Source organism: Vicugna pacos, chromosome 16 (genome assembly GCF_048564905.1).
Source record: "Vicugna pacos chromosome 16, VicPac4, whole genome shotgun sequence".
Lineage (NCBI taxonomy): Eukaryota > Metazoa > Chordata > Mammalia > Artiodactyla > Camelidae > Vicugna > Vicugna pacos.
In genome coordinates this window covers 7,996,048-8,018,451 of record NC_133002.1, presented here as the reverse complement: position 1 = coordinate 8,018,451, position 22,404 = coordinate 7,996,048, and the positions used below count along the sequence as shown (strand labels likewise).

The window sequence follows — 22,404 nt, the reverse complement described above, 5'->3', positions numbered from 1 at the left end:
ATCACAGTGGTCAATCAAAGCAGGTCTAAAAGAAACTGGGAGAAGACAAAGACAACAATTTGGGGCTTAAATCTTCCTTTTCTTCTTAAGATATTCCTTTTACTCAATGAAGAGCAAAGGAAAGGATTTAGTTAAAAGGCAGCAACAGAAGCATGAGCAGATGTGAGATCACACACTCGCATAGATCACAACGACTATTTAAAGAAGGGGTGGTCAAGTTAACAGGTCAGAAATATCCTCTGAATTTAGTAATCAGCTTGTTGGGAATCTTGTAAAAGCAGTTTCAGTGGAGTGGCAGGGCAGTAGGTTGGAAAATGAGTGTAGATTCCTTCAAGCATGGCTGTGGGTGGGCATAGAGAGGTAGGGTGGCAACTAAGGGGTCCAGCATGTCTCTTTAAGTAGGGAGATTTGAGCACATTTCAGTGTCATTGGGAAGGAGCAAGTAGAATGGGAGATAAAGGAGAGTTACCATTAGCCCCTGAGAAAGTGGCAGGGCTGGGAGCCAGAGCCCAAGTGGAGGTTTAAGCTTTGGAGGTTTAAGGATAGGAGGGAGGAAAGGATAAACGTGAATACAGTTAAATACGTAGGTTTAGTGTCAGTATTTCAAGGAAGTTCTCATTTGATGATCTGTCTCCTGGAAGCAGATGATAAAATGTTCTACTGGAGTGTAAAGTGGAAGAGATTTGAGGAAACTTTGAAAAAGTCACCATGGAGAACGGAAAGGAAGTTGACTAGGAAAGAGGATTTCTGAGAGGTCTGGAGTGGTCATGGTATTTTCTTCAGTGGCACTTTGCATTCTGAGTGTAAACAGCCAGCCAGACTGATCCAAGGTTAGAGGGTTGCAGAAGAAGATAAAGAGGGCACTGAGATACCCACAGCAGAGTGGCTGAAATGACAGACCATGGAATGTAAGTTAGATAGGGAGGGAGGTGAAGACATGGTGGGGCTAATGGAAGAATTAAGGGGTTAGAGGGTCGGGTGGGTCCAAGAACAGTGGATAAACGAGAGAGCTGGAAGTATAGAAAGCTGTAGTCAAAGCAGGAGGCTTGAATTTAATATTTCAGAAGAGGTAATATTTTTTCAGAAGAGGTAAGAATTTTGTATTTCCCAGAGGTGGGAGAGAAGTGGAATGGAGAGGAAGCTCTCTGGTTAGGAAGTCAAGGACAGGACTGAGCCAGGTGTCAGCCTTCAATGAAAGAGAATAATCAGGAGGTAAGCAGATGACACCCAGGGAGAGAAATGGAGGGGTATACAGCCAGACTGCAGGAGCCTTAAAGAAATAGGGGCTCTTTACATAAGATGGGGGAATCTGGAAGCTACCATGGAGATAAAAGAATTAAGAGTTCCTCAGATATGTGAACTGTTCCCAGGTTTGTTTTCCATATCACTGTATTTTAAACTGACTTTTTGGGACTACCAAACTTTATGAACAAATGTTTGATACTCACTGTCTCCTATTCTTTCTTTCCACATATATGTATTTTTAATTATATTGAAGTATAGTTGGTTTACAATGTATTAATTTCTGGTGTACAGCATGATTCAGAGATATATAGATATATATATAGATAGATAGATATATAGATATATATTCCTTTTCATATTCTTTTTCATTATAGGCTATTACAAGGTATTGAATATAGTTCCCTGTGCTATACAGTAGGACCTTGCTGTTTATCTATTTTATACATAGTAGTACTGCAAATCCCAAACTCCCAAATTATCCCTCATGACCTTTTTCCTTTAATACTGTTTGTGAGATTCATCCATGTCATTTCATTCCACTCTCATTGCTATTCAGTATTACATTATATGGATGTCATATAATTTATGTATTCTATTGCTGTTAGGCACTTTTTCTAGATTTTGGTGATTTCAAATATCTCCACATATTTTTTAAATTAATGTTTTAAACTTAGCTTAACTTTTCATTACAGACTATGTGTTTACAGAAAAAACCAGGTAGAGAAGCATAAAGATGTAAAACAGAAATAACTCTTACTCCTTTCACTCAGCAAAAACCATTATTAACATTTGACCACTTCCTTCTAGTATTTTCGTACGTGGTTGCAATTCTACTATACATATGACTTTATATTGTTTTATGCAATTAACATTAGATCATAAGTATTTGTTCATGTCATTCTGTCAATGTGGAAAAGATTAACACTCAGTAAATCTAGGTGAAGAGTATACAGGTGTTCATTGTACTCCTTCAACTTTTCTGGAGGTTTGGAGTTTTTCAAAATTAAGAAGTTATAGGTGGGAAGGGAACTAATCACAAAGAAAAAGCAAGTGAGTGATAACACGAATGATAACACAAAATTCAGGATACCAATTGGGTGGGGGCAGAAGAGGAATGTGAAATATAGAAGAGCATTATGAGGCTTTAAAGGTATTACTGTTATATTTATTAAACCAGATAATGGATACATGTGTTCATTTTAATATTCTTTGTGGTTGATGTCTGTTATATATGCTCTTTTGAACCTATGAAATAGTTCTCAATAACACATATAATTTTAAAATTAAAAACTTCCTTTCTATCATGAACTTACTACTCTGTATGAGGTCCACATACTGCTTGCCAAATACTTTCTTACTCAACTTAAACTGCTCTTCTTCCTCTCTGCTCTATAAATCTTAGTTACCTTTGGGGGTCTACTTCAAATACAACTACATATGGAAAGTTCTTCAATGAGTCCCCATCCCTCCCTAAGATCTCTTCTTTAAACTCTCAGATTTTACAGCCCACACGATCATCACTATCATATATTGTTAATTAACCTTTTTGTGTGTTTGATCTCCAGTGTCTCTCCTCCCTCCCCCTAGGTAATCCTTTGGTCACTAAAAAATTTTCAAGGTGCTTTAAAAGATGCACAATGAAAAAATATGTTTCCAGTGGTAACAACTAGTTTCTTGTGTATTCTTCCAGGAATATTCTATGGACATTCACATTTTCTTTCATCAATGGTACCATTTTACATATGCTCTTGTATATCTTTCCTTTCTTACCCATATTTCAATTAGTTTTTAAACTAGAACCTCACTAATCCCAAAAGTCTAACTACATTACATACATTTATTATACTTTGCTTCTGTACTTTTCTCTGCAAAGAACTAGAGATTAGTGAGGAATGATTTCTTTAGAGAAATCATACTACTATTTGTCCCATTTGGCTTCATTTGCTAATGTAATCAGGAGGCTACATGTATTTGTTTACACAAATAATAAATGATACTTTCTCATTTTAAAAATTCAGAATTATCAATAAAGCTAAATATCCCCTTTGACTATTATTTCTCAAAAGTAACCACTGTTACCAATTTGGTATGTATATGTCCAGGATTTTTAAAGGCATTTTTATATATATATATGATTGTAACTGTAGAAACATATAGTATTTAGTTTCTTTGAACATAAATTAACCAAATGCTATCATAATGTATGTATTGTTTTGCAGCTTGCTTTTTTCCATTCAACAATACTCTTACCTACCCCCTACCAAAAAAAAAGAATCTCACAATGTAGATGTAACTCATTTTTCTTGATTGCTATGTAGTTTATTTAGCTATTCACTACTGTTTGAGATTAACAGCGTTTCTAAGTTTTTGCTATTACAATGTTGTAATGACCGTCTCTGTATGTGTCACCTTATGCACAAGTGTGATGACTGTTTCTCCAGGGTAAATGGTAAGAGGTAGAACTCTGTCAGAAAATTTGTAAGTTTAATAATGTTCTAGATACAATTAAATTGACCATTGCCAGTTCTATAGTATACTTGTTACAGATAAGTTATATATATGACCATCAATTTTACATATTAGTTCCTTTAAAAACCTACGACATCCAATGACTTAGAAGTCATTTAGTAGATAGAGAAAAGATTAGCAGACTAGAAACTGGAAGATATGGTTCAAGTTCCAGTTCTGTTCCCGTAACTAACTTGACCTTAGGCAAACCTTTCAACATCTGGGCCCCAGCTTCTGTACCTACAAAATTAAAGTGGTGTTTCCTAAAATATGGTACCTATACCATTGGTAGCATACAAGACGCTTTTATTTTTATTGACTTTTAATAGTTATTTGTGAAGTAAGTTAGGAAAATTATAATTACCCTATCAAATCAATTACCCTATCTATGGATATTCTTTCTTAGTAACATAAAATTTACGTTTTAAAGGATACTCATTTAAGTTAAAAGTGAACTGACTTAAAAGGAAAATATTATGCCTATATAGGTGGCATGTGAATATGGCAAGTCATGAATATGATATATGGACTGAGGTTCCTTTCTTCATGAAATCAAGACGAAGTTAGATTAAAGCAGTAGATCCCAGACTTTTAGATTACAGTGACTAGTAAAACATTGAAAAAAAGTTAGTGATCAACAATGGAGTTGTTGACTTTTTATTGTGCTAATTAATGACATTAAGAACAATAAAAAACAAACCTTTATACTCATCACCATTACTTAACAGATATTAAAAATATTCTTTTGTAACTATAAAAAACATACACATATACGTTGAACATTTTTCAAGTTGTACAGAAGTATAAAAACTCATTTTCTTTCTTTTTCTCTCTCTCTACAAAATCTATCAGGGACATCCTTCCATACAGATCTACCTCATTTTTAGAAAGGACATTTAAAATAAATATACTGGTAAGTGTATTATCATGTATATATACATACATATATTTTATATTTGTTGCATGTAAGTATAGTTATATATTTATTTTACATAAAATATATATAAAAAATATATAATTTCAGAGCAAAGGACAGATCTTCCCAGGAAAGGGCAAGTGGCAACCTTACTTAGCCATTTGAGAACACTGGTTCAGATGACCTATCTCTAAAATTCTGTAATTAAATCTAGAAAATCTGCAGCATTTATACACCTTTCATTATTATCACTACCCTCTATATTTCAAAAGATAACTAGGAATCTCTTTAATATCTCCTTCAGTAGAAAATCACAGATTGCAAAGTGCTTTTTCAGTCCTTTGATCTGCTAGTTGCATGAGTTCATGCCTGTGCTCTATCAATCACTCTCAATGGTTCCCTGCACCAGGATTTTAACCTGGGCTCCACAGATTTCAGAATAACATATGTGGAATTTTGTGAAGATACTTTTTTTCTGGGAGAAGCCTTTCTATGATCTAAAAAAGGTTAGAAATTATAGCCTTGGGTAAGTTTCTAGCTTTTACTTTAACTGAATAATCTTATTTTGGCTTGGGAATCCCTTACAGTTTTTTTCTTGTTCTTTTTTTGCTGGGGCATCTAATTTCTGGTTTACATTTGACAGCTGCATCTCTGAATTCCTTGTTCTCACCTTAATGGTCTTCTCATTAAAAACAAAAATAATTCTCTTCTACCAATTAGTCATATGGTATTTTAACTTTTTATTTTATTTTTATTTTTTGACATACAGAGAAACAGAAAAAGGCAGAGAGTGGTACCCACATTGGAACTGACAGGCAGGGAGACAAACAGCTAGAGACAGCAAGACACACATGCACAGAAAAAAAGGCCTAAGGACAGACAGAACAGACAGCTAAAAGAAATAGAGAGGAACCTGGAAACACAGAAAGAGAAACACAAGAACCGAGCAGACAGAGAAGAAGGATAGAGAAAAAATAGACAGGCTGGCAAGGAGAGAAAGAATTACTGACAAGAGAGGCAGGCAAGATCACCAAAAGGGACACAGACAGACAAACAGAAAGAGGGAGAGAGAGACAGAAGGAAGGCTGACAGAAAACAATAAGCAAAGAAATAAGACAAAGTGATAATAGCGTTTTATACTACGTAGTGCTTTATAATTTATAAATTGCTATCACATACATTATTGCAGGCTGACAGGGAGAATCCAGCAGACAGATGGGGTGATGGAGAGATACAAGCCAATCAGACAGAAGAAAGGGAAGGTGGCCAATCAGAAAGAGAGGCTAGAATGGAGCCCAAGACAGACAGTTAAGAGGAAAGAGAGAATCAAGAAAAGAGAAGTGAGAGGGAAAGAGAGGCTAGAGACACAGATAGAGGCTGAAACAGTTAAATTCAGGAATACAGGCAGTGAAAAAGCAGAAGTGCATTGTGTGTAAAGGTTTTATAATCATCCTTCTGAAGAGACCTGGATAGAGGCTGTTGTCTCTGCTTCCCCCAAGGAGATATAATGTCTCTACGGTGGCATGTGAGAGGGGGCAGAAGGATAAAAAAGGGGAAAAGTTTTAGTAAGAAGCAAAGTTTTTTAGACTGAGAAGAAGACCAACGTCTTGGACAGGCCTAGATCAACAGCCTAAGGGTACTGCTGAACCTAAAGGGTCTAGATTCATATTCCTTTAAAGAATTCGTATAGACTGTGGGAAAGCAGAGCAGGCCCGTCTACTACGTGTGCCTGTAAGCTCAGCTAACAAATTATCTGTACTTATTAATCATATCTATATTTATCAAGTATTTTTCAGTGCTACCAGGGTTTTCATGTTTTTTCTGGAGGAAGCGTCCAGCAAAACTGGGAGAGAATTAGGAAGGAGTGCAGCAAAAAGCACGTAGACTTATATATGTGTAGACTCTTCTCTGAACAAGATCCAAGAATATGTAGTGACTGCCTCAGAGGAGAGGAAAAGGTGGATAGGAGGGGGGCTTATTCTCACACAGGATACTTCTAGTACTTTTTCTACCATGTGTATGCACTATTTAAAAGTTGATAGAAAAAAAAAAGAAGGAAAAGAAATCAAGCAGAGATGTAGACAGCAAGAGCCAGGCAGGCAGGCAGACAGCAAAAAAGCAGGAAGACAAGGAGAGACTGGGAAAATGGCAAAAAGATTGAGGTAGGCAGACTGAGAAACCAGAAGACAAAAAGGAAAAGAACAGAAGTGGAGGCAAGCAGGGAGAGAAGAAAGGGTAGGGGGTATGGCGAGAAGGCAGGTAAGTCTTTGGAGAAAGGCAGGTCACTGACAAGTCTTGGGTAGCAAGACCATCACCACCGATGGGATGTTGGAATAGGGGAAGCCAAGGGAGAAAAAGCTGATAAGCAGACATGCTAAAAAGATACAAGCATTAAACAGCAGGAAAGCAGCAAGCAAGCAGGGTAGGCAGGCAAGAAGACAGACATAAAGGGAGGCAAGGAAAAATCATGAACCTCACAGGCACAGAGAAGAGGAGGAACAAGAGGAAGGGCAAGATAAGAGGCAAAGCAAGATAGGGAATGTGGTAGGGCCTGGAAGGTAGACAAACCAAGAGACAGAGACCAAGAAAGTGATAGAGACAGGCAGGCGGGGAGACAGATGGCTAGAGAGAGAGTGGTGGGCAAACAGCCAGAGAAGCAGACAGACAACCAGAGAGAGAAAGAGGCTGCCAGCCAGTCAGGGAGGAGCAGACAGGCAGGCAGGCAGACACCATAATAGGAGCAAGCAGGTAGAGAGGCAGGCAGAAACAACGATAGAAGAAGAAAAATCAAGAGGTCAGTAGGGAGAGACGAGAGAACAGGAGATGCAGGCAGGCGGAGGGGGAGATGGACAAGAGGGAGAATCAGGCAAATTAACAGATCCGTATGCAAAGCACACAAGAGAGAATGATGACTGTTTATACAGGGATGCACACAGCGACCTTTAGCCACCCACACCTGCAGCTCATGGCACATGTGGCAGGCAGGCAGGGGTGCTCAGCACAGAGGGAGAAGGCACACAGGCAGAGAGACTTGGGTGCACATGATGCACAGGGCCACCGACGTACACGTAGGGACACTCTTCCCAGACACACACAGGGCCAGAAAGGGGGAGTCAGGCACACATGAGGAAGAGGCACAGGCAGCCAGAGCCCAGAAGACAGAAGTAAAAAGAAAGAAGACGGAAATGGAAAGACATTTAGAGGTGACAGAACCTGAGAGTCAAGGGATGAGAAAGACAGTCTCGGGGAAACAATAAAGACACACGTACACAGAAGCCCATATACAGAAAGAGGGGGATACCCAGATGGACTAGTACAGAGGACATAACAAAACTAAATGGAAGAGGGATAGGAATTACACTCAGTACACGAATGATACGGAGTAGAGGCAAGAGAATTCCAAAGTCCAGGTTAAGAAAAAGATGGAAATCAATGCTCAATAAAGTGCATTAGCTGGGGTTGGGGGTGGCACATCAATGAAAAACATTTAAGCCTTGTAAGCACAGTGTTCCCTGTCACTATACTTTCTGGTTGCTGTCTACCTACCCCTCCCTCTTAAGGTGCTTCCAAATCATCCTGCAAGGGCTGCTGGGTGACTGGCAGCTATACTTAAGAGGTGGAGAAACCGAGAGAGAAAATGATTCCACGGGCATGGGATGGGAAGCAAGGGAAAGGGCTAAGTGAGATCAAAAGAATGGGAGGAAACTAGGGTAAGAAAAGGGTGACAAGAACTCAGGGTTGAGCTGAGCTGTTTGTCCTCCTTCCATTGTTCAACTGGGAAGTTTTATTTTATGACTTCTCTGACCAAATCTCCAGATGAGAAAGCTACTTTTGGACTCCTTTTCAATCTTCCGTCTGATTCCTGGTACCACTTTTAAGATAAACATTGGGGTACAATGGGAAACCATGGGTCAGAAAGTCAGAGGAAAACACATGTGTAAGACCCTACCTCTTTTTCTCAGTCCCAGTTACTTTTCTCTTTCATGGTACCTCAGTTTCTTCCACTTTATCAGCGTTGGAGATCAAGGGAAATATACTGAAACGGGAGAAAAGAGAAAATACTTTCACAACCTTCATACTTAGCCCTTTTCCCTTTATTCTTAAAATCTATTCTATTTACCCCTAAATTAATTTCCCAAGTCAGTTGAATTTTATATTCAAGTAATTGGGGGAGGGGAGGGCAAGGTAAAGGAGAAAAGAGTAAGGATAAAATTTACAACAACTATAAATCACTGAAAAGGCTGGGCAAAGGGGAGAATCAAACATGGACTCCTTTGAAAAAACTCAATCATCGTATCTATTCATATCTCTCCCCCAAAAGTCACTAGGATTTCTATCACTTTTTTAAAGAAAGAAAAAAAAATCCAGTACCACTTCTCACCTAAAAGATACGTATACAATTAAATGCATTTTGACTCCAATGAGGTATGTAGAGACAGTTATCTATAAACATATATTTCATCTTTTTCCTTTTCAATGCCTGAAAGGGAAAAAAAAAAAAAACCTTCACATCAAACCACTCCCTTCTGAAGTATTCAGAAAAAAAAAAAAAGCTTTTCTTTAAGAGAAGGGAGGTGGGGAGGAAGAGACTAGTAAAGAAAAGAAAAAAATTTAAATCTAGTTGGACTAGTATCTAACTAGTTAACCTTTAACAATTTATGCTGATGTCAGACTGAGCATGAGTACTGATTAATGCCCCCCCCAAATATTTTTTATAAGGGGGGAGTTAGTTACAGCAGCCATTTTTGTTTTATGCAGAAATCCTTCATGCCCCCCCAACGCGCACACAGACACAGACACACACACACACACACTCACACTCAGTACAACACAAGGAAAATATCTCTATTAATCTGTGCACTAATCAGTTATGAAAAAAGGCATAAATTTGTGGGTTTCTGGGTAGAGGCTTGGAGATGGGGGTGTAACAGGGAGGAGAATGGAGGGGGGGTGAAAAATGAAACATTAAGCCAGCCATTTTGTTTTAAAAGGGGATTTTTCCCCCCTCTCCCTTTCTTCATGGAGGGGGTGGCGGTGCTGGAGGGGGGGGTTGTTTTAAAAATAATTTCCAGGCGGCCATCTTAGTGCCTCAGCTCTGAGAAATATTTCTGAGCGCCCCCCTCAGAATTTAAATATATTTAAAGCAACGGAGAGGGGGGTAGAGAGAAGTCGAAAACTTTTATATATACATATATATTTTTTAATCCCCCTCTCTTGTTCTCTCGGGAGGAAAGAGAGAAGGAAAAAAAAGTCTCTCCTCAATTTTTTTCCAAGAAAATTTCTGGGGGTGGTTTGGCCCCCCTCCTCAAACGGCGGCCCCGAGGGGGGGTTTCGGAGGAGGGTGGCCCGGGGGTTTTGGGGGCTGGGGGAGGCGGTGAGGAGGAGGAGGAGGAGGACGCCGCCGCCGAGGAGGAGGAGGAGGAGGAGGAGGAGGAGGTGGTGGTGGTAGCGGTGGGGGAGGCGGGCGGGCGGTGGGTGGGGGGGTGGTGGGGGGGCCAGAGCCACAGGATGGCTTCCCCTCTGAGGGACGAGGAGGAGGAGGAGGAGGAGATGGTGGTGTCGGAGGAGGAAGAAGAGGAGGAAGAAGAGGGCGACGAGGAGGAGGAGGAGGTGGAGGCGGCCGACGAGGACTACGAGGAGGACGACGACGAGGGAGTACTCGGGCGCGGGCCGGGCCACGACCGGGGCCGCGACCGCCACAGCCCCCCTGGCTGCCACCTCTTCCCGCCGCCGCCGCCGCCGCCGCCACTGCCCCCGCCGCCACCACCCCCGCCGCCAGGTAAGCGGCCGCCCGACTCCCCCTCAGCCCGAGCGGGAGCCGCGGGCGCGCGAGGCCGGGCGGGGGCGAGGCACCCACCGCGCGGCCGAGCCGAGGCGAATCCGGGCGCGGGGCGCCGTCTCGGGCCCGTCGCCCCGCGGCGGTCCGGGCGGTCCGAGCGGTCCGGGCAGGCGGCGGCAGCAGCGCCGGCCGCCGGGCCAGGCCTCCTCCCCTCCCCCGCCGCACCCCTCCCCCGCCGCCGCCGCGGCCGCCGCCGCCGCCGCCGCCACCGCCACTGCCACCGCCGGGGCTGGAGAGCGCTGGGCGCGAGCTGCGCGCGCGGACCGGGCCACTCGGTCGCGGCTTTCGGGGGAGGAGGAGGAGGAGAATTTTTTTTTTACCCTCGGCGGGGAGGGGGTAGGCAGGAAACGGCCGAGGCGAAGCCAGGGCCCCCTCCCTGGCCGAGCGAGGGACCGCGGAGACCCCGGCGGCCGGACGGCGGCGTGGGGGAGGGGCGCGTGGGGGGAGGGGCGGCCGCGCGGGCGCCCCTGGGGCTTCGGCCCCGGTGGGGTTGGACCGAGGTGAAGCGGGGTTTCCACGTGAGGAGTGGACCGCGGCCCTCACCCCCCCCCCCCGTCAGGAGTTGAGAAGGCCGGGGCGTGGGGGGGCGGGGGGCCGGTGTCCCTCGGGCTCCCCCCACCTGCGGGGACTTAGGTGCCCGGCAGCCAACTCCGGTGCGTGTGGTGGCACTTGGGGGAGGGGTCGTGTGAATGTTTGCGGGCAGCTGACGACTAGGGGCAGGTGGTGGCCACACTCCACGCAGACCACTTCCTGGAATAAGACTGGCTCCTGCCCCCTCTCCCCGGCTGGTGCTAGGGAGAGCAGTCACTGAGGATTGGGGAGCGAGAGGAGAGTGTTTGGGAGACCAGATGCCCCCAACCCCAACCCCTTTATCGCTCCTCTGCTCTGGGCTCTTTGTGTGCGCCCCCCCATGACCCCATCAGTCTGGGGTGGCTGAGCTGCCCAGCTGTGACTCTCACGTGGCTGCCATTCACTGTCACTCACTCTCCCGCTGAAACCACCCACACCCTGACCACGTTGGGGGGCGTGAACTGCCCACCCAGCTGTTCTGCAGCTTGACCGTCACTCAGCACCCCTCCCCGGGGATGACAAGTCACCCGCGCTGTCTGGGCAGTTCCGTCCGCAGCAGAGGGACCGGACCGCTGCCTCGCGTCGGGGGCCCAGCTATGGCCCCACTCTGGTCACCCTCCCAGTGGCGTTTTTCTCATCTTTTTTTAGGGTAGAGTAGGTGAGCATCTTTCGAGTGTTCACACCCCCAAGGCCTCTGGGTGCCATGCAGCATAAATGCACCAAACTTCACAAGGTCTCACTCATGCTCTTTGTAAAACTGTCATACTGATCCGTGTGGCATATGTGGCAAATGTTCCTGTCTCGTTGAGACAGCCTTTGAGGGAAGGAGTGTGGGGTGCTTTCTTGGGGGCGGGAGTGGGGTGGGGGGTGGAGTGATGCGTGTCTGCTGGACACAGGATAAAGTTCACCTCTCCCTGCTCCCGCTTGTCTGAAAAAGGGAAAAGTTTTTTAAAAGTTATCCCAGAGAGCCCACTGATTTTGCAGGAGGGGAAAAGGAATAGAGAGTTGTGGGGAAGAGGGTGCCTGGAAGACAGCAGTGGTGCTAAAAAGAGAAAGGATGTGGCGTTAAGTTGGGAGATTGGCAGCTCTCACCTATGTGGATTCCGAATTTGGAATGTGGTATTTGGGGGGATTTGATCCTGGACTGGGGTCTGTGAGAAAGGGGCGCATGAAAGAATCTGAGGTCGAGATGGGTCTTTGTGTCAATACTCTCTCCCCTTTCCCCTCTGCTTTCTAAGCAGCCGAGAAAAAAGCGTCAAATGTTTCCTAAAATTTTATATTTGAAATGAAAACCCACCTCCTCTCTCTCCCCGAGCAATTTTATCTCCCTTTCAGCCCTCCAAGTCAAACGAGTGACCCAGATACACCCCCTCAGATGACTTTTTGAGGTAAAACTTTACGAAAATATTTTTAGTCTGTCCATTATTTCTGTCTGCCTAAGTGTGGGCAAAATAACCCTCCTCTGAAGCAATTTGTTCAGGCTGCCCTCCCTCGTTTTCTCTGGAAGATGAATTTATATGTGTTAGAGGTTTCTATTGTTTTTCATTCTGACTGCTTTGATTCTCACCATTTTGTTTTACATTCTTACCCAAGACCAATTTTATCCCTTCCCCCCTCTCCAGTCTCCTTACATTGTTAAACGTTTAAAATAATAGCACTCGTGCTGATGGGGGAAGGGAGCAGGAAGCCAAAAACTCGTTTCTTCTCCCTCCCCCTTCTGGCAAGTCTAGAGAAATAATATAACATAATATATAGATGTGATTCTTTGGCGGTGGGGGTGGGGAATGATTGTGGGTGGTGCGGAAAATTCTGGTAGTTTCTTTGCAAAAGGTCTGAAAATACAAACCCACCCCCTGCATGCAATACGCATGTGCAGCAGACCTATTATGGTGGTTCGTTGTGGGGGAGGGAGGGGAATTTGAGAAAAAATAAATATATGTGTGAGAGATTGATGGTGAGATTAGAAGAAGAGAGGGGCGGGCGGCCCGGGAGGCGAGGCTTTCCGCGAGGCTCCTCCTGCTTTCTCCAGCTCGCCAGGCTCCGCCCGCCCTCCTCGCCGCCCTCCTCCCTCGCTGTCTTCCCGAGATCTGAGCCGGGATGTGGGAGAGTCTGGGCTCCAGGCCAGCACAGAGTGGCTGCTGAGACAGAGGTTGGAACTTAGATTTGCTTTCTTGCCCTCCCTTTCTTTTCCTCGCCGTCTACTTTGACTCTCCGCACCACTGCCGGTTTCCCAAGTTCGGAAACCTCCTGCTGGGGTGGGGAGTGGAGTTAACTAGCTGCGAGGTCCCAGGGCTTGTGTCCCACCCGCCAGCTGGTGGAGACTGGGGCCATTTCCCTGATCCTTCGCCAGTTGGCCTGCCCTTGCCACTGCCCCAGCAGCCTCCGTTTCCATGTTCATATTAACCGAAGTCCCTGGGGTTAGGGGGCGCTGGCTGCTGGGGCATGGCGTTTTACTGACTTCCTATTACAGTCCCCACTTTGTTTTCACACCCGGGGCTGCCTACAGGCACCTCCCTCCAATCCCGCACCCCAATCCTAGAGTGTCTTCTTGCGGGAGAGGGCACAGGATGCTGAAGCTATGAGAAGTAGGGTTGAAGGAAGGAGGTGCTGGGATTCTGAGGCAATGGAAACCGAGGCCTCCAGTGTTAATTGTGGCTAATTTTCCCTTTGCTGTTATGGGAGGAAGGATTGTGTGTCCTAGAGCAAGGGGCTGGGCCAGGCCCAGGCTTTCCTCTCCTGCACAGCTGCCTCTGCCTGAGCAAGACAGGTCTGGCTGGTTAGTCTAGTGCTTGCTAGGGGAGGGAGGCCAACCAGGGCCTCAAGTCTGTGTGGCATCGGTGTCTTCCTCCTCATGGAGTTACTCTCTGCCCCCTAAGCTTCCACAGACTGGCAGAGGTCATGGAGAATGGGGTGGGGGGACATCCAGGAAGAAGCAGCCCTGGCCTCTCTGACAGGAACATCTGGAGGGAAAGCCAGGGACCTAGCCCTGCTGAAAGCAGGTACAGGCTGTCCTCTGGATTTGTGCTTCTGAGTTTTTGTGATACTTGTGCATTTGAGAAGGCATATGCGGGGTGTGTCTGTGTCCATGTCTTTGTTTGGGTCCCCCGTAGTGCTTATATGTGAACGGGTAGGGATGTCTGGGATTAAATATGGAGACAAGAGGTGGGACCAGGGGACAGAGGGTAGCGCCCCTGAGTTCTCAAAGGGAACAGGGATGTGGAAATAGATTTGAAGGCAGATTCCAGGCTACTTGGAACGAGGAGGAATGTTTAGATAATTGTGGAGACCTTCTCCTATGGGGTTAGGGTGTAATGAAGGAGCCAGACACTGTGATCCTGTGGGCAAGAAGTGAAAATGACTGGCTGAGAATTTCTTTTCCGCCAGGGCTCTGTTGGGTGACAGGAGGCTTGGTGATTATCTGAAGAAGTATAAACAGAGGGCTCCCTCCTCACAAAAAGGATGTCAGGGCCCCAGGGTGTTAGTGTGAGAACCCAGGTGTCCACCTTTGGCTCTGCCTTCTCAGCATCTGGCTTAGGGAGCTGCCAGCTCGTGTCTCCCCACTCCAAGTGCTGGGGTCAGGCCAGGCCAGCAGCTGGGCATGGCTTCCCCAGTTCCTGGGCAGAATGCCAGCTGGCTAAGTGATGGGGAAGGCAGGAGGAGCCCTGGCGGCGACTGAAAGGACCTGCCACAGTCAGAGCCCATGGCCTAGAGCCTGGTCCCTTGTTAGTAGGAGGGGAGAGAAGGGAGTGGTTTGGCTGCTCTTCTCTTCTGACCCCTGACCTCCCATTCAGAGCCGGAGCATCCCAGAGTACTCGAAACACACTGTTTGCATCCAGCGAAGGGAGGCAAGTTTTGTAAGAGTTAATACCGGAGTTCCTAGAGAGTGGGTATCAAAGATGTGAGGAGGGGAAGGGGCCACAGAGACTAGGAACTTAGAGGTTTTCTGGTGCTCTCTGCTCCAAAGATAAGGATGACATTCGGCTGCTTCCTTCTGCATTGGGTGTGAAGAAGAGAAAACGAGGACCCAAGAAGCAGAAGGAGAACAAGCCAGGAAAACCCCGAAAACGCAAGAAGCTTGTAAGTGTGAAGGACTCATCTCTACAGCAAGACTTGGAGGCCCATTCCCAGAGGCCTACATTCTCCCTGGTCCAGATACTAGGGGGGATCCTGAAGTGAGGGAGGCCTGACCCCCTCTACCCACCTCTCCCCCACTTGCTGGCCTGTATCTCCTGGATCTGGGACCCAAACTTCACTCACTACATCCTAGTGAAGAGCCCAGTTGTCAGCAAGACTTGCTTTGCAGCAAAAAAGCAGTGAAAGCACAGGCTCCACAGGTAGACTGCATGAGTTCAGAGCCCAGCAGTCCTTTGTCTTCTTCGGCAGTTTATTTAGCTGTCTGTGCCTCAGTTTCCTCATCTACAAAAAAGTAGATAAAAATAGATTAATTATTATCTCATAAGATTGTCGTGAAGATTGAAAGAGACACATACGTGTTACGTGCTAAGAACGGCTCCTGGCACATGGTAAGGCTGAAGAAATGTTCTTATTTCTCTCCCTTAGGACAGCGAGGAGGAATTTGGCTCTGAGCGAGACGAGTACAGGGAGAAGTCAGAGAGTGGAGGTAGCGAATATGGAACCGGACCAGGTCGGAAACGGAGACGGAAGCACCGAGAAAAAAAGGAAAAGAAGACAAAGCGGCGGAAAAAAGGGGAGGGAGATGGGGGGCAAAAGGTAAGTATAATTAGGGAGTGAGGGGCAAAATCAATATAAATGACAGGCGTGAGGAGGGAGGGAGGGAGAGGCCCAAGCCAGGTGCTGAGGGGAGAGGCTGTAGTTTGTGAGGAGTGGGGATTGGACTGGGATTGCAGCAGGAAGCAGAAAGCCAGGGGAGGCTGCTGGGTGGGTAGAGAGGCACGTGGGGGGCCCAGGACTGGGGCTGGAGAAGCACTTGCCTCACTGAAGCCTGGTCTCTCCCAGCAGGTGGAACAGAAGTCATCAGCAACTCTGCTTCTCACCTGGGGCCTGGAGGATGTGGAGCACGTGTTCTCTGAGGAGGATTACCACACACTCACCAACTACAAAGCCTTTAGCCAATTCATGAGGTGAAGTAGGACTGGGGAGTCCTTGTGAGCTGACACTTTTAATTTGGGAGAAGCCCTGGACCCCTCTGGAATCTGATGAAAGCCAAACAACTACTCTCCAGAGAAATTCACAGCACATACACACAGAATTCCACATGTGACTTCAGGGAATTCCTGGACTCCAGTCAGGAGCCCTTCACTGGGGGTCACAGTTCCACTGCTAGGTTAGAAAACTGTAGTGACAGAATATAGTGAGGACTGGGGCGCTGCCTGTTCCAGCAGTTCCAGTTTCCCCTTCCTGACTTCTCTGTAGACTGGAACTGAGAGGTTAACATCAGTGTTCCCCAGTTCCTCTGCTCAGTTGTCAAGTCCTCTGTTTCTTTCTTAGATAGCAGTAATAATGGAGGATGCACTGCTGGCAGCAGGACCTGAGCTTCAGTGGCTCCTGAAATAGAGAACAGCAGTGATGCCTTTGGGGAGCAGGCACTTTAACAGAGCAGTTCAGCGCTCTGGAGGCAGCCTGCTGAGGTTCAGGTCCTGCTGTCACCTTGGGCAACTCAGTTCTTTGATCTTCAGTTTCTGCATCTGTAAAATAGGCACATAGTAGGTACCCCACAGGGTCTTGTGGGGATTTGATGGGACAATGGATAGAAAGCCCAGCACACTCAGTGCCTGGCCCCTGGGAGCTGTTATTAGTCCTGTTGTCTCACTGCTTCCCTGCTAAACATAGTGCTTCTGTCAGCACTGGGGTCACCCACGTCCTCACAGGAGCAGAACTTGTCTGGCCGATCAGACTCCACTTGATGGGACCCTTCATCAGGGCCCGTGGAACTCATAAAAACGCAGGAAATCACAGCAACTCCTAGTAGTAGTGTGAGGACAAAATAAGATACTATGTATGTGGAAGTGTTTTAGAAGCTGTGGAGTGTTTTCAAAAGTAAGGCATTTTTACTAACGTTCTTTTGATTTTATCCTTTTTAATTATCTATGCATTTAAATTTTGTTTTTCTTTTTTCTCATTTTGTACTTTTTTTTAACTTTTTTTCTTTTTTAAACTTTTTATTTATTTATTTAAAAATTGATGTCATTCTCGTTAGGACATATTCTTACCACCAGGAATCTCAGTTTGTACGTAGACTTTAACTGATAAGGGGAAGTGGCAGTATTCTCAGACCACCTGTGAAGGGTCCGAGTCTCCTGCTTCTATATTTACAGGCCCCTGATAGCTAAGAAGAATCCTAAGATCCCAATGTCAAAGATGATGACCATCCTTGGGGCCAAGTGGAGAGAGTTCAGCGCCAACAACCCCTTCAAGGGGTCGGCAGCTGCTGTGGCGGCGGCGGCGGCGGCGGCGGCCGCAGCTGTAGCTGAGCAGGTGTCAGCTGCTGTCTCGTCGGCCACCCCCATTGCACCTTCCGGACCCCCCGCCCTTCCACCACCCCCTGCTGCTGATATCCAGCCCCTACCCATCCGAAGAGCCAAAACCAAAGAGGGCAAAGGTAAGAAACCCTCTAGTTCTGGCAACTGTCACTCCACCCTCCAGTCTGCATGTTCTCAAATTAAAGTTTAGAGCTCTTGTCTTCTCAGCCCTGATTATTATAGAAGAAATGCTTTTCAGGAAGGGGGTCTCAGTGAGACCATAGCCCACAGAGAGGTCCAGAGGCCCCTGTGGCCTCCATTATTCTGGGATGGCATGACCTCAGCTTTTTTGCCCTCACTCCTCATTCAGGTCCAGGCCATAAGAGGCGGAGTAAGAGCCCCCGAGTGCCTGATGGACGTAAGAAGCTTCGGGGAAAGAAGATGGCACCACTGAAAATTAAACTAGGGCTGCTGGGCGGCAAGAGGAAGAAGGGAGGTTCGGTGAGTGGTCTTCCCTGTCCGTTAAACCCCTGGGGGGTCAGGGGCTGGGGGGTCCAGACACAGGGGTCCATGAGGGCAGCTGGAGTGGGAGCCCAAGGCCTGGAGAGGGGAGTGGAATCCAGTCGGCCTCCCTGACAGCCATGGGGCTACGGGCAGTATGTTTTGCAGAGTGACGAGGGCCCTGAACCAGAGGCTGAGGAGTCAGACCTGGACAGTGGCAGTGTCCATAGTGTCTCAGGGCGGCCTGATGGCCCTGTCCGCACCAAGAAACTAAAGAGAGGCCGGCCGGGAAGGAAGAAGAAGAAGGGTAAGGGGTGTCAGCTGTGTGTGATCCTGTCAGCCTTCCTCTCATTCCTTCGTTGTCCTTATTTTCAGTTTTGACTTCTTTATTCAACCCTCCTTTTTCTCTCCCTTCCCCATCCCTGTCTCCTCTATTCCCTTTGCCTCCACTGGGGTACATGACAGTCCTGGGCTGTCCTGCAGTGGCCGGGGAGGAGGAGGTTGATGGCTACGAGACGGATCACCAGGATTACTGTGAGGTGTGCCAGCAGGGCGGGGAAATTATTCTGTGTGACACCTGCCCTCGTGCCTACCACCTCGTCTGCCTTGACCCTGAGCTTGACCGGGCTCCTGAGGGCAAATGGAGCTGCCCTCACTGTGTGAGTACTGGTGCCACCTCTTATGGCCCCCAGGGACCCACCCATCTCTTTCCTCCTCGGTTTCACTTATCCTCTCACCACCCCCAGATGTCTGAGCTTCTCAGTAACAGATGTTCAAGTGTCGTGAATCCTAGTTTGTTCCTCTCCCCCATCCATCTGCCCCGCCAAATCAACCTTTTTGGAAACTGAGCCGTCCTGTCCCTTTGTCTCCCAAGTCTCCTCTGTACTTCTAGGATCTAGCTGTCCTGTCATCGCCTCTGTCTTCCAGTCTTCTTACCGCCTTTCTTTTGTCTGTCTGTGTGTCTGTCATTGGCCTCCCAGGAGAAGGAGGGGGTACAGTGGGAAGCCAAGGAGGAGGAGGAAGATTATGAAGAGGAGGGAGAGGAGGAAGGGGAGAAGGAGGAAGAAGACGATCACATGGAGTACTGCCGTGTGTGCAAGGATGGCGGGGAGCTCCTGTGCTGTGACGCCTGCATCTCCTCCTACCACATTCACTGTCTAAACCCACCCCTGCCCGATATCCCCAACGGTGAATGGCTGTGTCCCCGATGCACAGTGAGTGTACCCATCCCTCAGGGTTTACTGTCAGCTCCAACTCCTTCTCCATCTCTGGGGCCCAAAGGTCCAGCTCTTTCTTTCTGTCCTCCCCCCTGTACCTTTGATTCCTTGGTGGAACCCGTATCCTCCTGCTCTAACCATGGGCTCTCTCTGCCTCTTTTTCTTTTCTTTGTGTGTGTGCATCCTGAAGTGCCCTGTGCTGAAAGGGCGTGTGCAGAAGATTCTGCACTGGCGGTGGGGGGAGCCACCCGTGGCAGTGCCAGCCCCCCAACAGGCAGATGGGAATCCAGATGCCCCACGCCCACGCCCTCTTCAAGGCAGATCTGAGCGAGAGTTTTTTGTCAAGTGGGTAGGACTGTCCTACTGGCACTGCTCCTGGGCCAAGGAGCTTCAGGTACAAGGGCCCCTCCTTCCCCCATCCTGTGACCCCATTTGCTGCTATTCTCTCTCTCTCGCACTGCTCTTCTCTCGTGTACCATCCCCTTTGCTTTCCCTCATTTTAGGCCTCTGGTCCTCACATCTGCCAACTTCCTTAGTTTCCATACTTGGTCCTCTTGGTCTTCAGTCTTCTTGCTCTCATTCTCATTAGATTCCTTCCCTTAGGTATGATGTAGCCTTCCTTAACTCCATCTCTTTCATCATCCATCTTAACCATGTTTTACCAATATCCTTGATCTTGATAACCCTATTCCCTTTCTCCTTTTGCTTGTTACCTCCCCACCCAGGCCCTGTCTCTGACTCTGTTCCGTTGCATGTTATTCATTCTCCCACTTTGGCTGTATCTTACTGTGTCTCTCATTCACCTCTTTCTGGGTTCGCTTTCCCATGCTGTTCCCTTGCCGGCCTCTTCCCTGTCTCCTTTTGTCTTCTTGGAATGTTGGGACTACCTCTTCCCCCCTCCTCTGTGCTCCATCAGCTGGAAATCTTCCACTTGGTAATGTACCGAAACTACCAACGGAAGAATGACATGGATGAGCCCCCGCCCCTGGACTATGGCTCAGGTGAGGATGATGGGAAGAGTGACAAGCGTAAGGTGAAGGACCCGCACTACGCTGAGATGGAGGAGAAGTACTATCGTTTCGGCATCAAGCCAGAGTGGATGACTGTCCACCGGATCATCAACCACAGGTGAGTCCTTGGTCCATGGGAAGGCCTTCCTGGTTTATGCCACTGTTCTTGTTGGCCCCATGTTAATATTTGTTGATTAACCAGATAATTAATGTAACTGGATAATTCCTGCCCCAGCCCTTCTGGCTCTGTTTCCTCTCTGGAGATGAGAGCAACCTGGAGGAAAGTCCAGCCTGGCACTGACTCCTTTGTCTTTGCTTCCTCTAATCTCTAACAGCTTAAGAACTGACAAATGAGTCTGGGGATCTGGGTGTGAGCAAAGCAAAACATGAAAAACATGTTTCATACAGACCAGTGTTTCTAGTGCTTCTTTCTTCATAGTACTTATTACTGCCTAATGTTATACTATATTTTTATTTTTCTAATTCATTGCTGCCTTTCCCAGTAGAATGTGAGCTCCATGAAAATAGGTCGTTTGTCTGTTTAGTTCACTGATGAATCCTCTGTGCCTGGAATTGTGCCTGGCCTGTAGTAGATGCTAGTAAATATTGATTGGATGAACAAACGATATTAAAGCCAGGGATGTTTTGTGATAGTTGATTTTTAGGAAACCATCCTGGAAAAGCTAGGGTAGTACTTGAGCCATTCTAAACTCCCTTTCAGTGGCCCACCATTGAGAATTAGGTGATACATTCTGCATGTTTGCTGATAATAGTATTTATCATGACTTATTTCTACTTGGGACACATTATTTTTCTCCTCCTGCTCCTCCTCTTGACTTCCCGCCCCACAGTGTGGATAAAAAGGGGAATTACCACTATCTAGTGAAATGGAGGGACTTACCATATGACCAGTCCACATGGGAGGAAGATGAAATGAACATCCCTGAATATGAAGACCATAAGCAAAGCTACTGGAGACATCGGTGAGGGAGCCAGGTCATGGGTTAGAGGGTTTATGAGGATGGAGGCATGAAAGCTAAATCTCCAGCATTAAATTAGGTGCACTAGGGACAAACCCGATCTAGAGTTTAGGGCAGTGGGAGCCCAGGCTGGGTTGTTGGGGTGGGTTGATCAAGAGGCAATGTAAGGAAGAGAAATAAGATTCAGCCTGAATTACTGGAAAGAGGATGCTCAGGAGTAGGGAGGGTTTTCTCTAGAGGCAAAATCCAAGAGGTGAGGGTAAAGAACCTGGGAGAAAGGAAATGTGAGAAAATCTAGATTATGAAAAGTGGGAGGTAGGTCTGGAATGGGTTCAGACTAGGAAGGGCCCCATGGAACGGGTCTGACTCAGACCCACTCTTTTCCCAGAGAACTAATTATGGGGGAGGACCCTGCCCAGCCTCGCAAGTATAAGAAGAAGAAGAAGGAGCTGCAGGGTGATGGGCCTCCCAGTTCTCCTACTAATGATGTAAGTCCTCTCACTTGGCCTTTCTCTCATTTCTGGAGCTGTGGAGATTGAAGATTTCCTGGGGGCTTCTGACAGAACTTCCCAGAGTCTCAACAGTCTCTTTGAACAGTGGCTCTTTAGTGTTCAGCCTTGCCCTAAGAGTACTAGGAATTTTGGCATAAGAGTGAGAGAGCTGCCGGAGGTAGCAGCACGCAGGGCTCTTCACCAGTTTCCTTCTTCATGGGGCTGCTGGGTATGGTTTTAAGGAATGACGGAGAGGCACTTCTGACTAGAACTTTCATAAGCTCGGGCCATAGGAGAGAGAATTGTAATCCCACTTGATAACAGTGCCAGGGAGTGGGGAGGGAGGAGAGCACGACCAGAGGAGCAGCTGATGGTTCTCTTGAGCTTTCTGACTTCTTGACTCTACAGCCTACAGTGAAATATGAGACTCAGCCGCGGTTTATCACAGCCACTGGAGGCACACTGCACATGTATCAGCTGGAAGGGTTGAACTGGCTACGCTTCTCTTGGGCCCAGGGCACTGACACCATTCTGGCTGATGAGATGGGGCTGGGCAAGACCATACAAACCATCGTCTTCCTCTACTCACTCTACAAGGAGGTGCTGGATTCTGGGGTCCCTGAGGGGGACAGCCAGGCTGAGGCCTAGCCTGGACTGGGGAAGGTGGGAGTGGAAGGTGGGGGCAGA

The 22,404-nt window shown here is 47.1% G+C and overlaps 1 protein-coding gene and 1 long non-coding RNA gene across 19 annotated transcripts in view; one reads left to right on the top strand and one right to left on the bottom strand.

Moving 5' to 3' along the window:
* The window catches only part of LOC140686416 (uncharacterized), a 19,989-nt gene extending 9,329 nt beyond the window's left edge, over window positions 1-10,660 (bottom strand). For 3 of the 5 annotated variants that reach the window (XR_012060223.1, XR_012060222.1, XR_012060220.1), the window contains exons 1-2: window positions 10,527-10,660; window positions 8,619-8,705 (exon numbers count right to left, since the gene is read on the bottom strand). This is a non-coding gene — a long non-coding RNA (uncharacterized lncRNA). Of the gene's footprint in view, window positions 1-8,618; window positions 8,706-9,050; window positions 9,150-10,526 lie in introns of all 5 variants that reach the window. The other 2 variants (XR_012060221.1, XR_012060219.1) reach the window with 1 other exon arrangement.
* Window positions 10,156-22,404, top strand: part of CHD3 (chromodomain helicase DNA binding protein 3) — a 24,553-nt gene continuing 12,304 nt past the window's right edge. For 9 of the 14 annotated variants that reach the window (XM_072940381.1, XM_072940377.1, XM_072940376.1 and 6 more), the window contains exons 1-14: window positions 10,156-10,448; window positions 15,043-15,155; window positions 15,639-15,809; window positions 16,056-16,180; window positions 17,375-17,658; window positions 17,889-18,019; window positions 18,176-18,326; window positions 18,485-18,678; window positions 19,000-19,233; window positions 19,427-19,630; window positions 20,153-20,364; window positions 21,098-21,229; window positions 21,615-21,714; window positions 22,126-22,317. In XM_072940381.1, the coding sequence (XP_072796482.1) occupies window positions 10,178-10,448; window positions 15,043-15,155; window positions 15,639-15,809; window positions 16,056-16,180; window positions 17,375-17,658; window positions 17,889-18,019; window positions 18,176-18,326; window positions 18,485-18,678; window positions 19,000-19,233; window positions 19,427-19,630; window positions 20,153-20,364; window positions 21,098-21,229; window positions 21,615-21,714; window positions 22,126-22,317 (2,514 nt within the window). In that variant the 5' untranslated portion in view covers window positions 10,156-10,177. Of the gene's footprint in view, window positions 10,449-12,446; window positions 12,467-13,151; window positions 13,228-13,894; window positions 14,078-15,042; window positions 15,156-15,638; window positions 15,810-16,055; window positions 16,181-17,374; window positions 17,659-17,888; window positions 18,020-18,175; window positions 18,327-18,484; window positions 18,679-18,999; window positions 19,234-19,426; window positions 19,631-20,152; window positions 20,365-21,097; window positions 21,230-21,614; window positions 21,715-22,125; window positions 22,318-22,404 lie in introns of those variants that run through there. The other 5 variants (XM_072940374.1, XM_072940375.1, XM_072940383.1 and 2 more) reach the window with 5 other exon arrangements.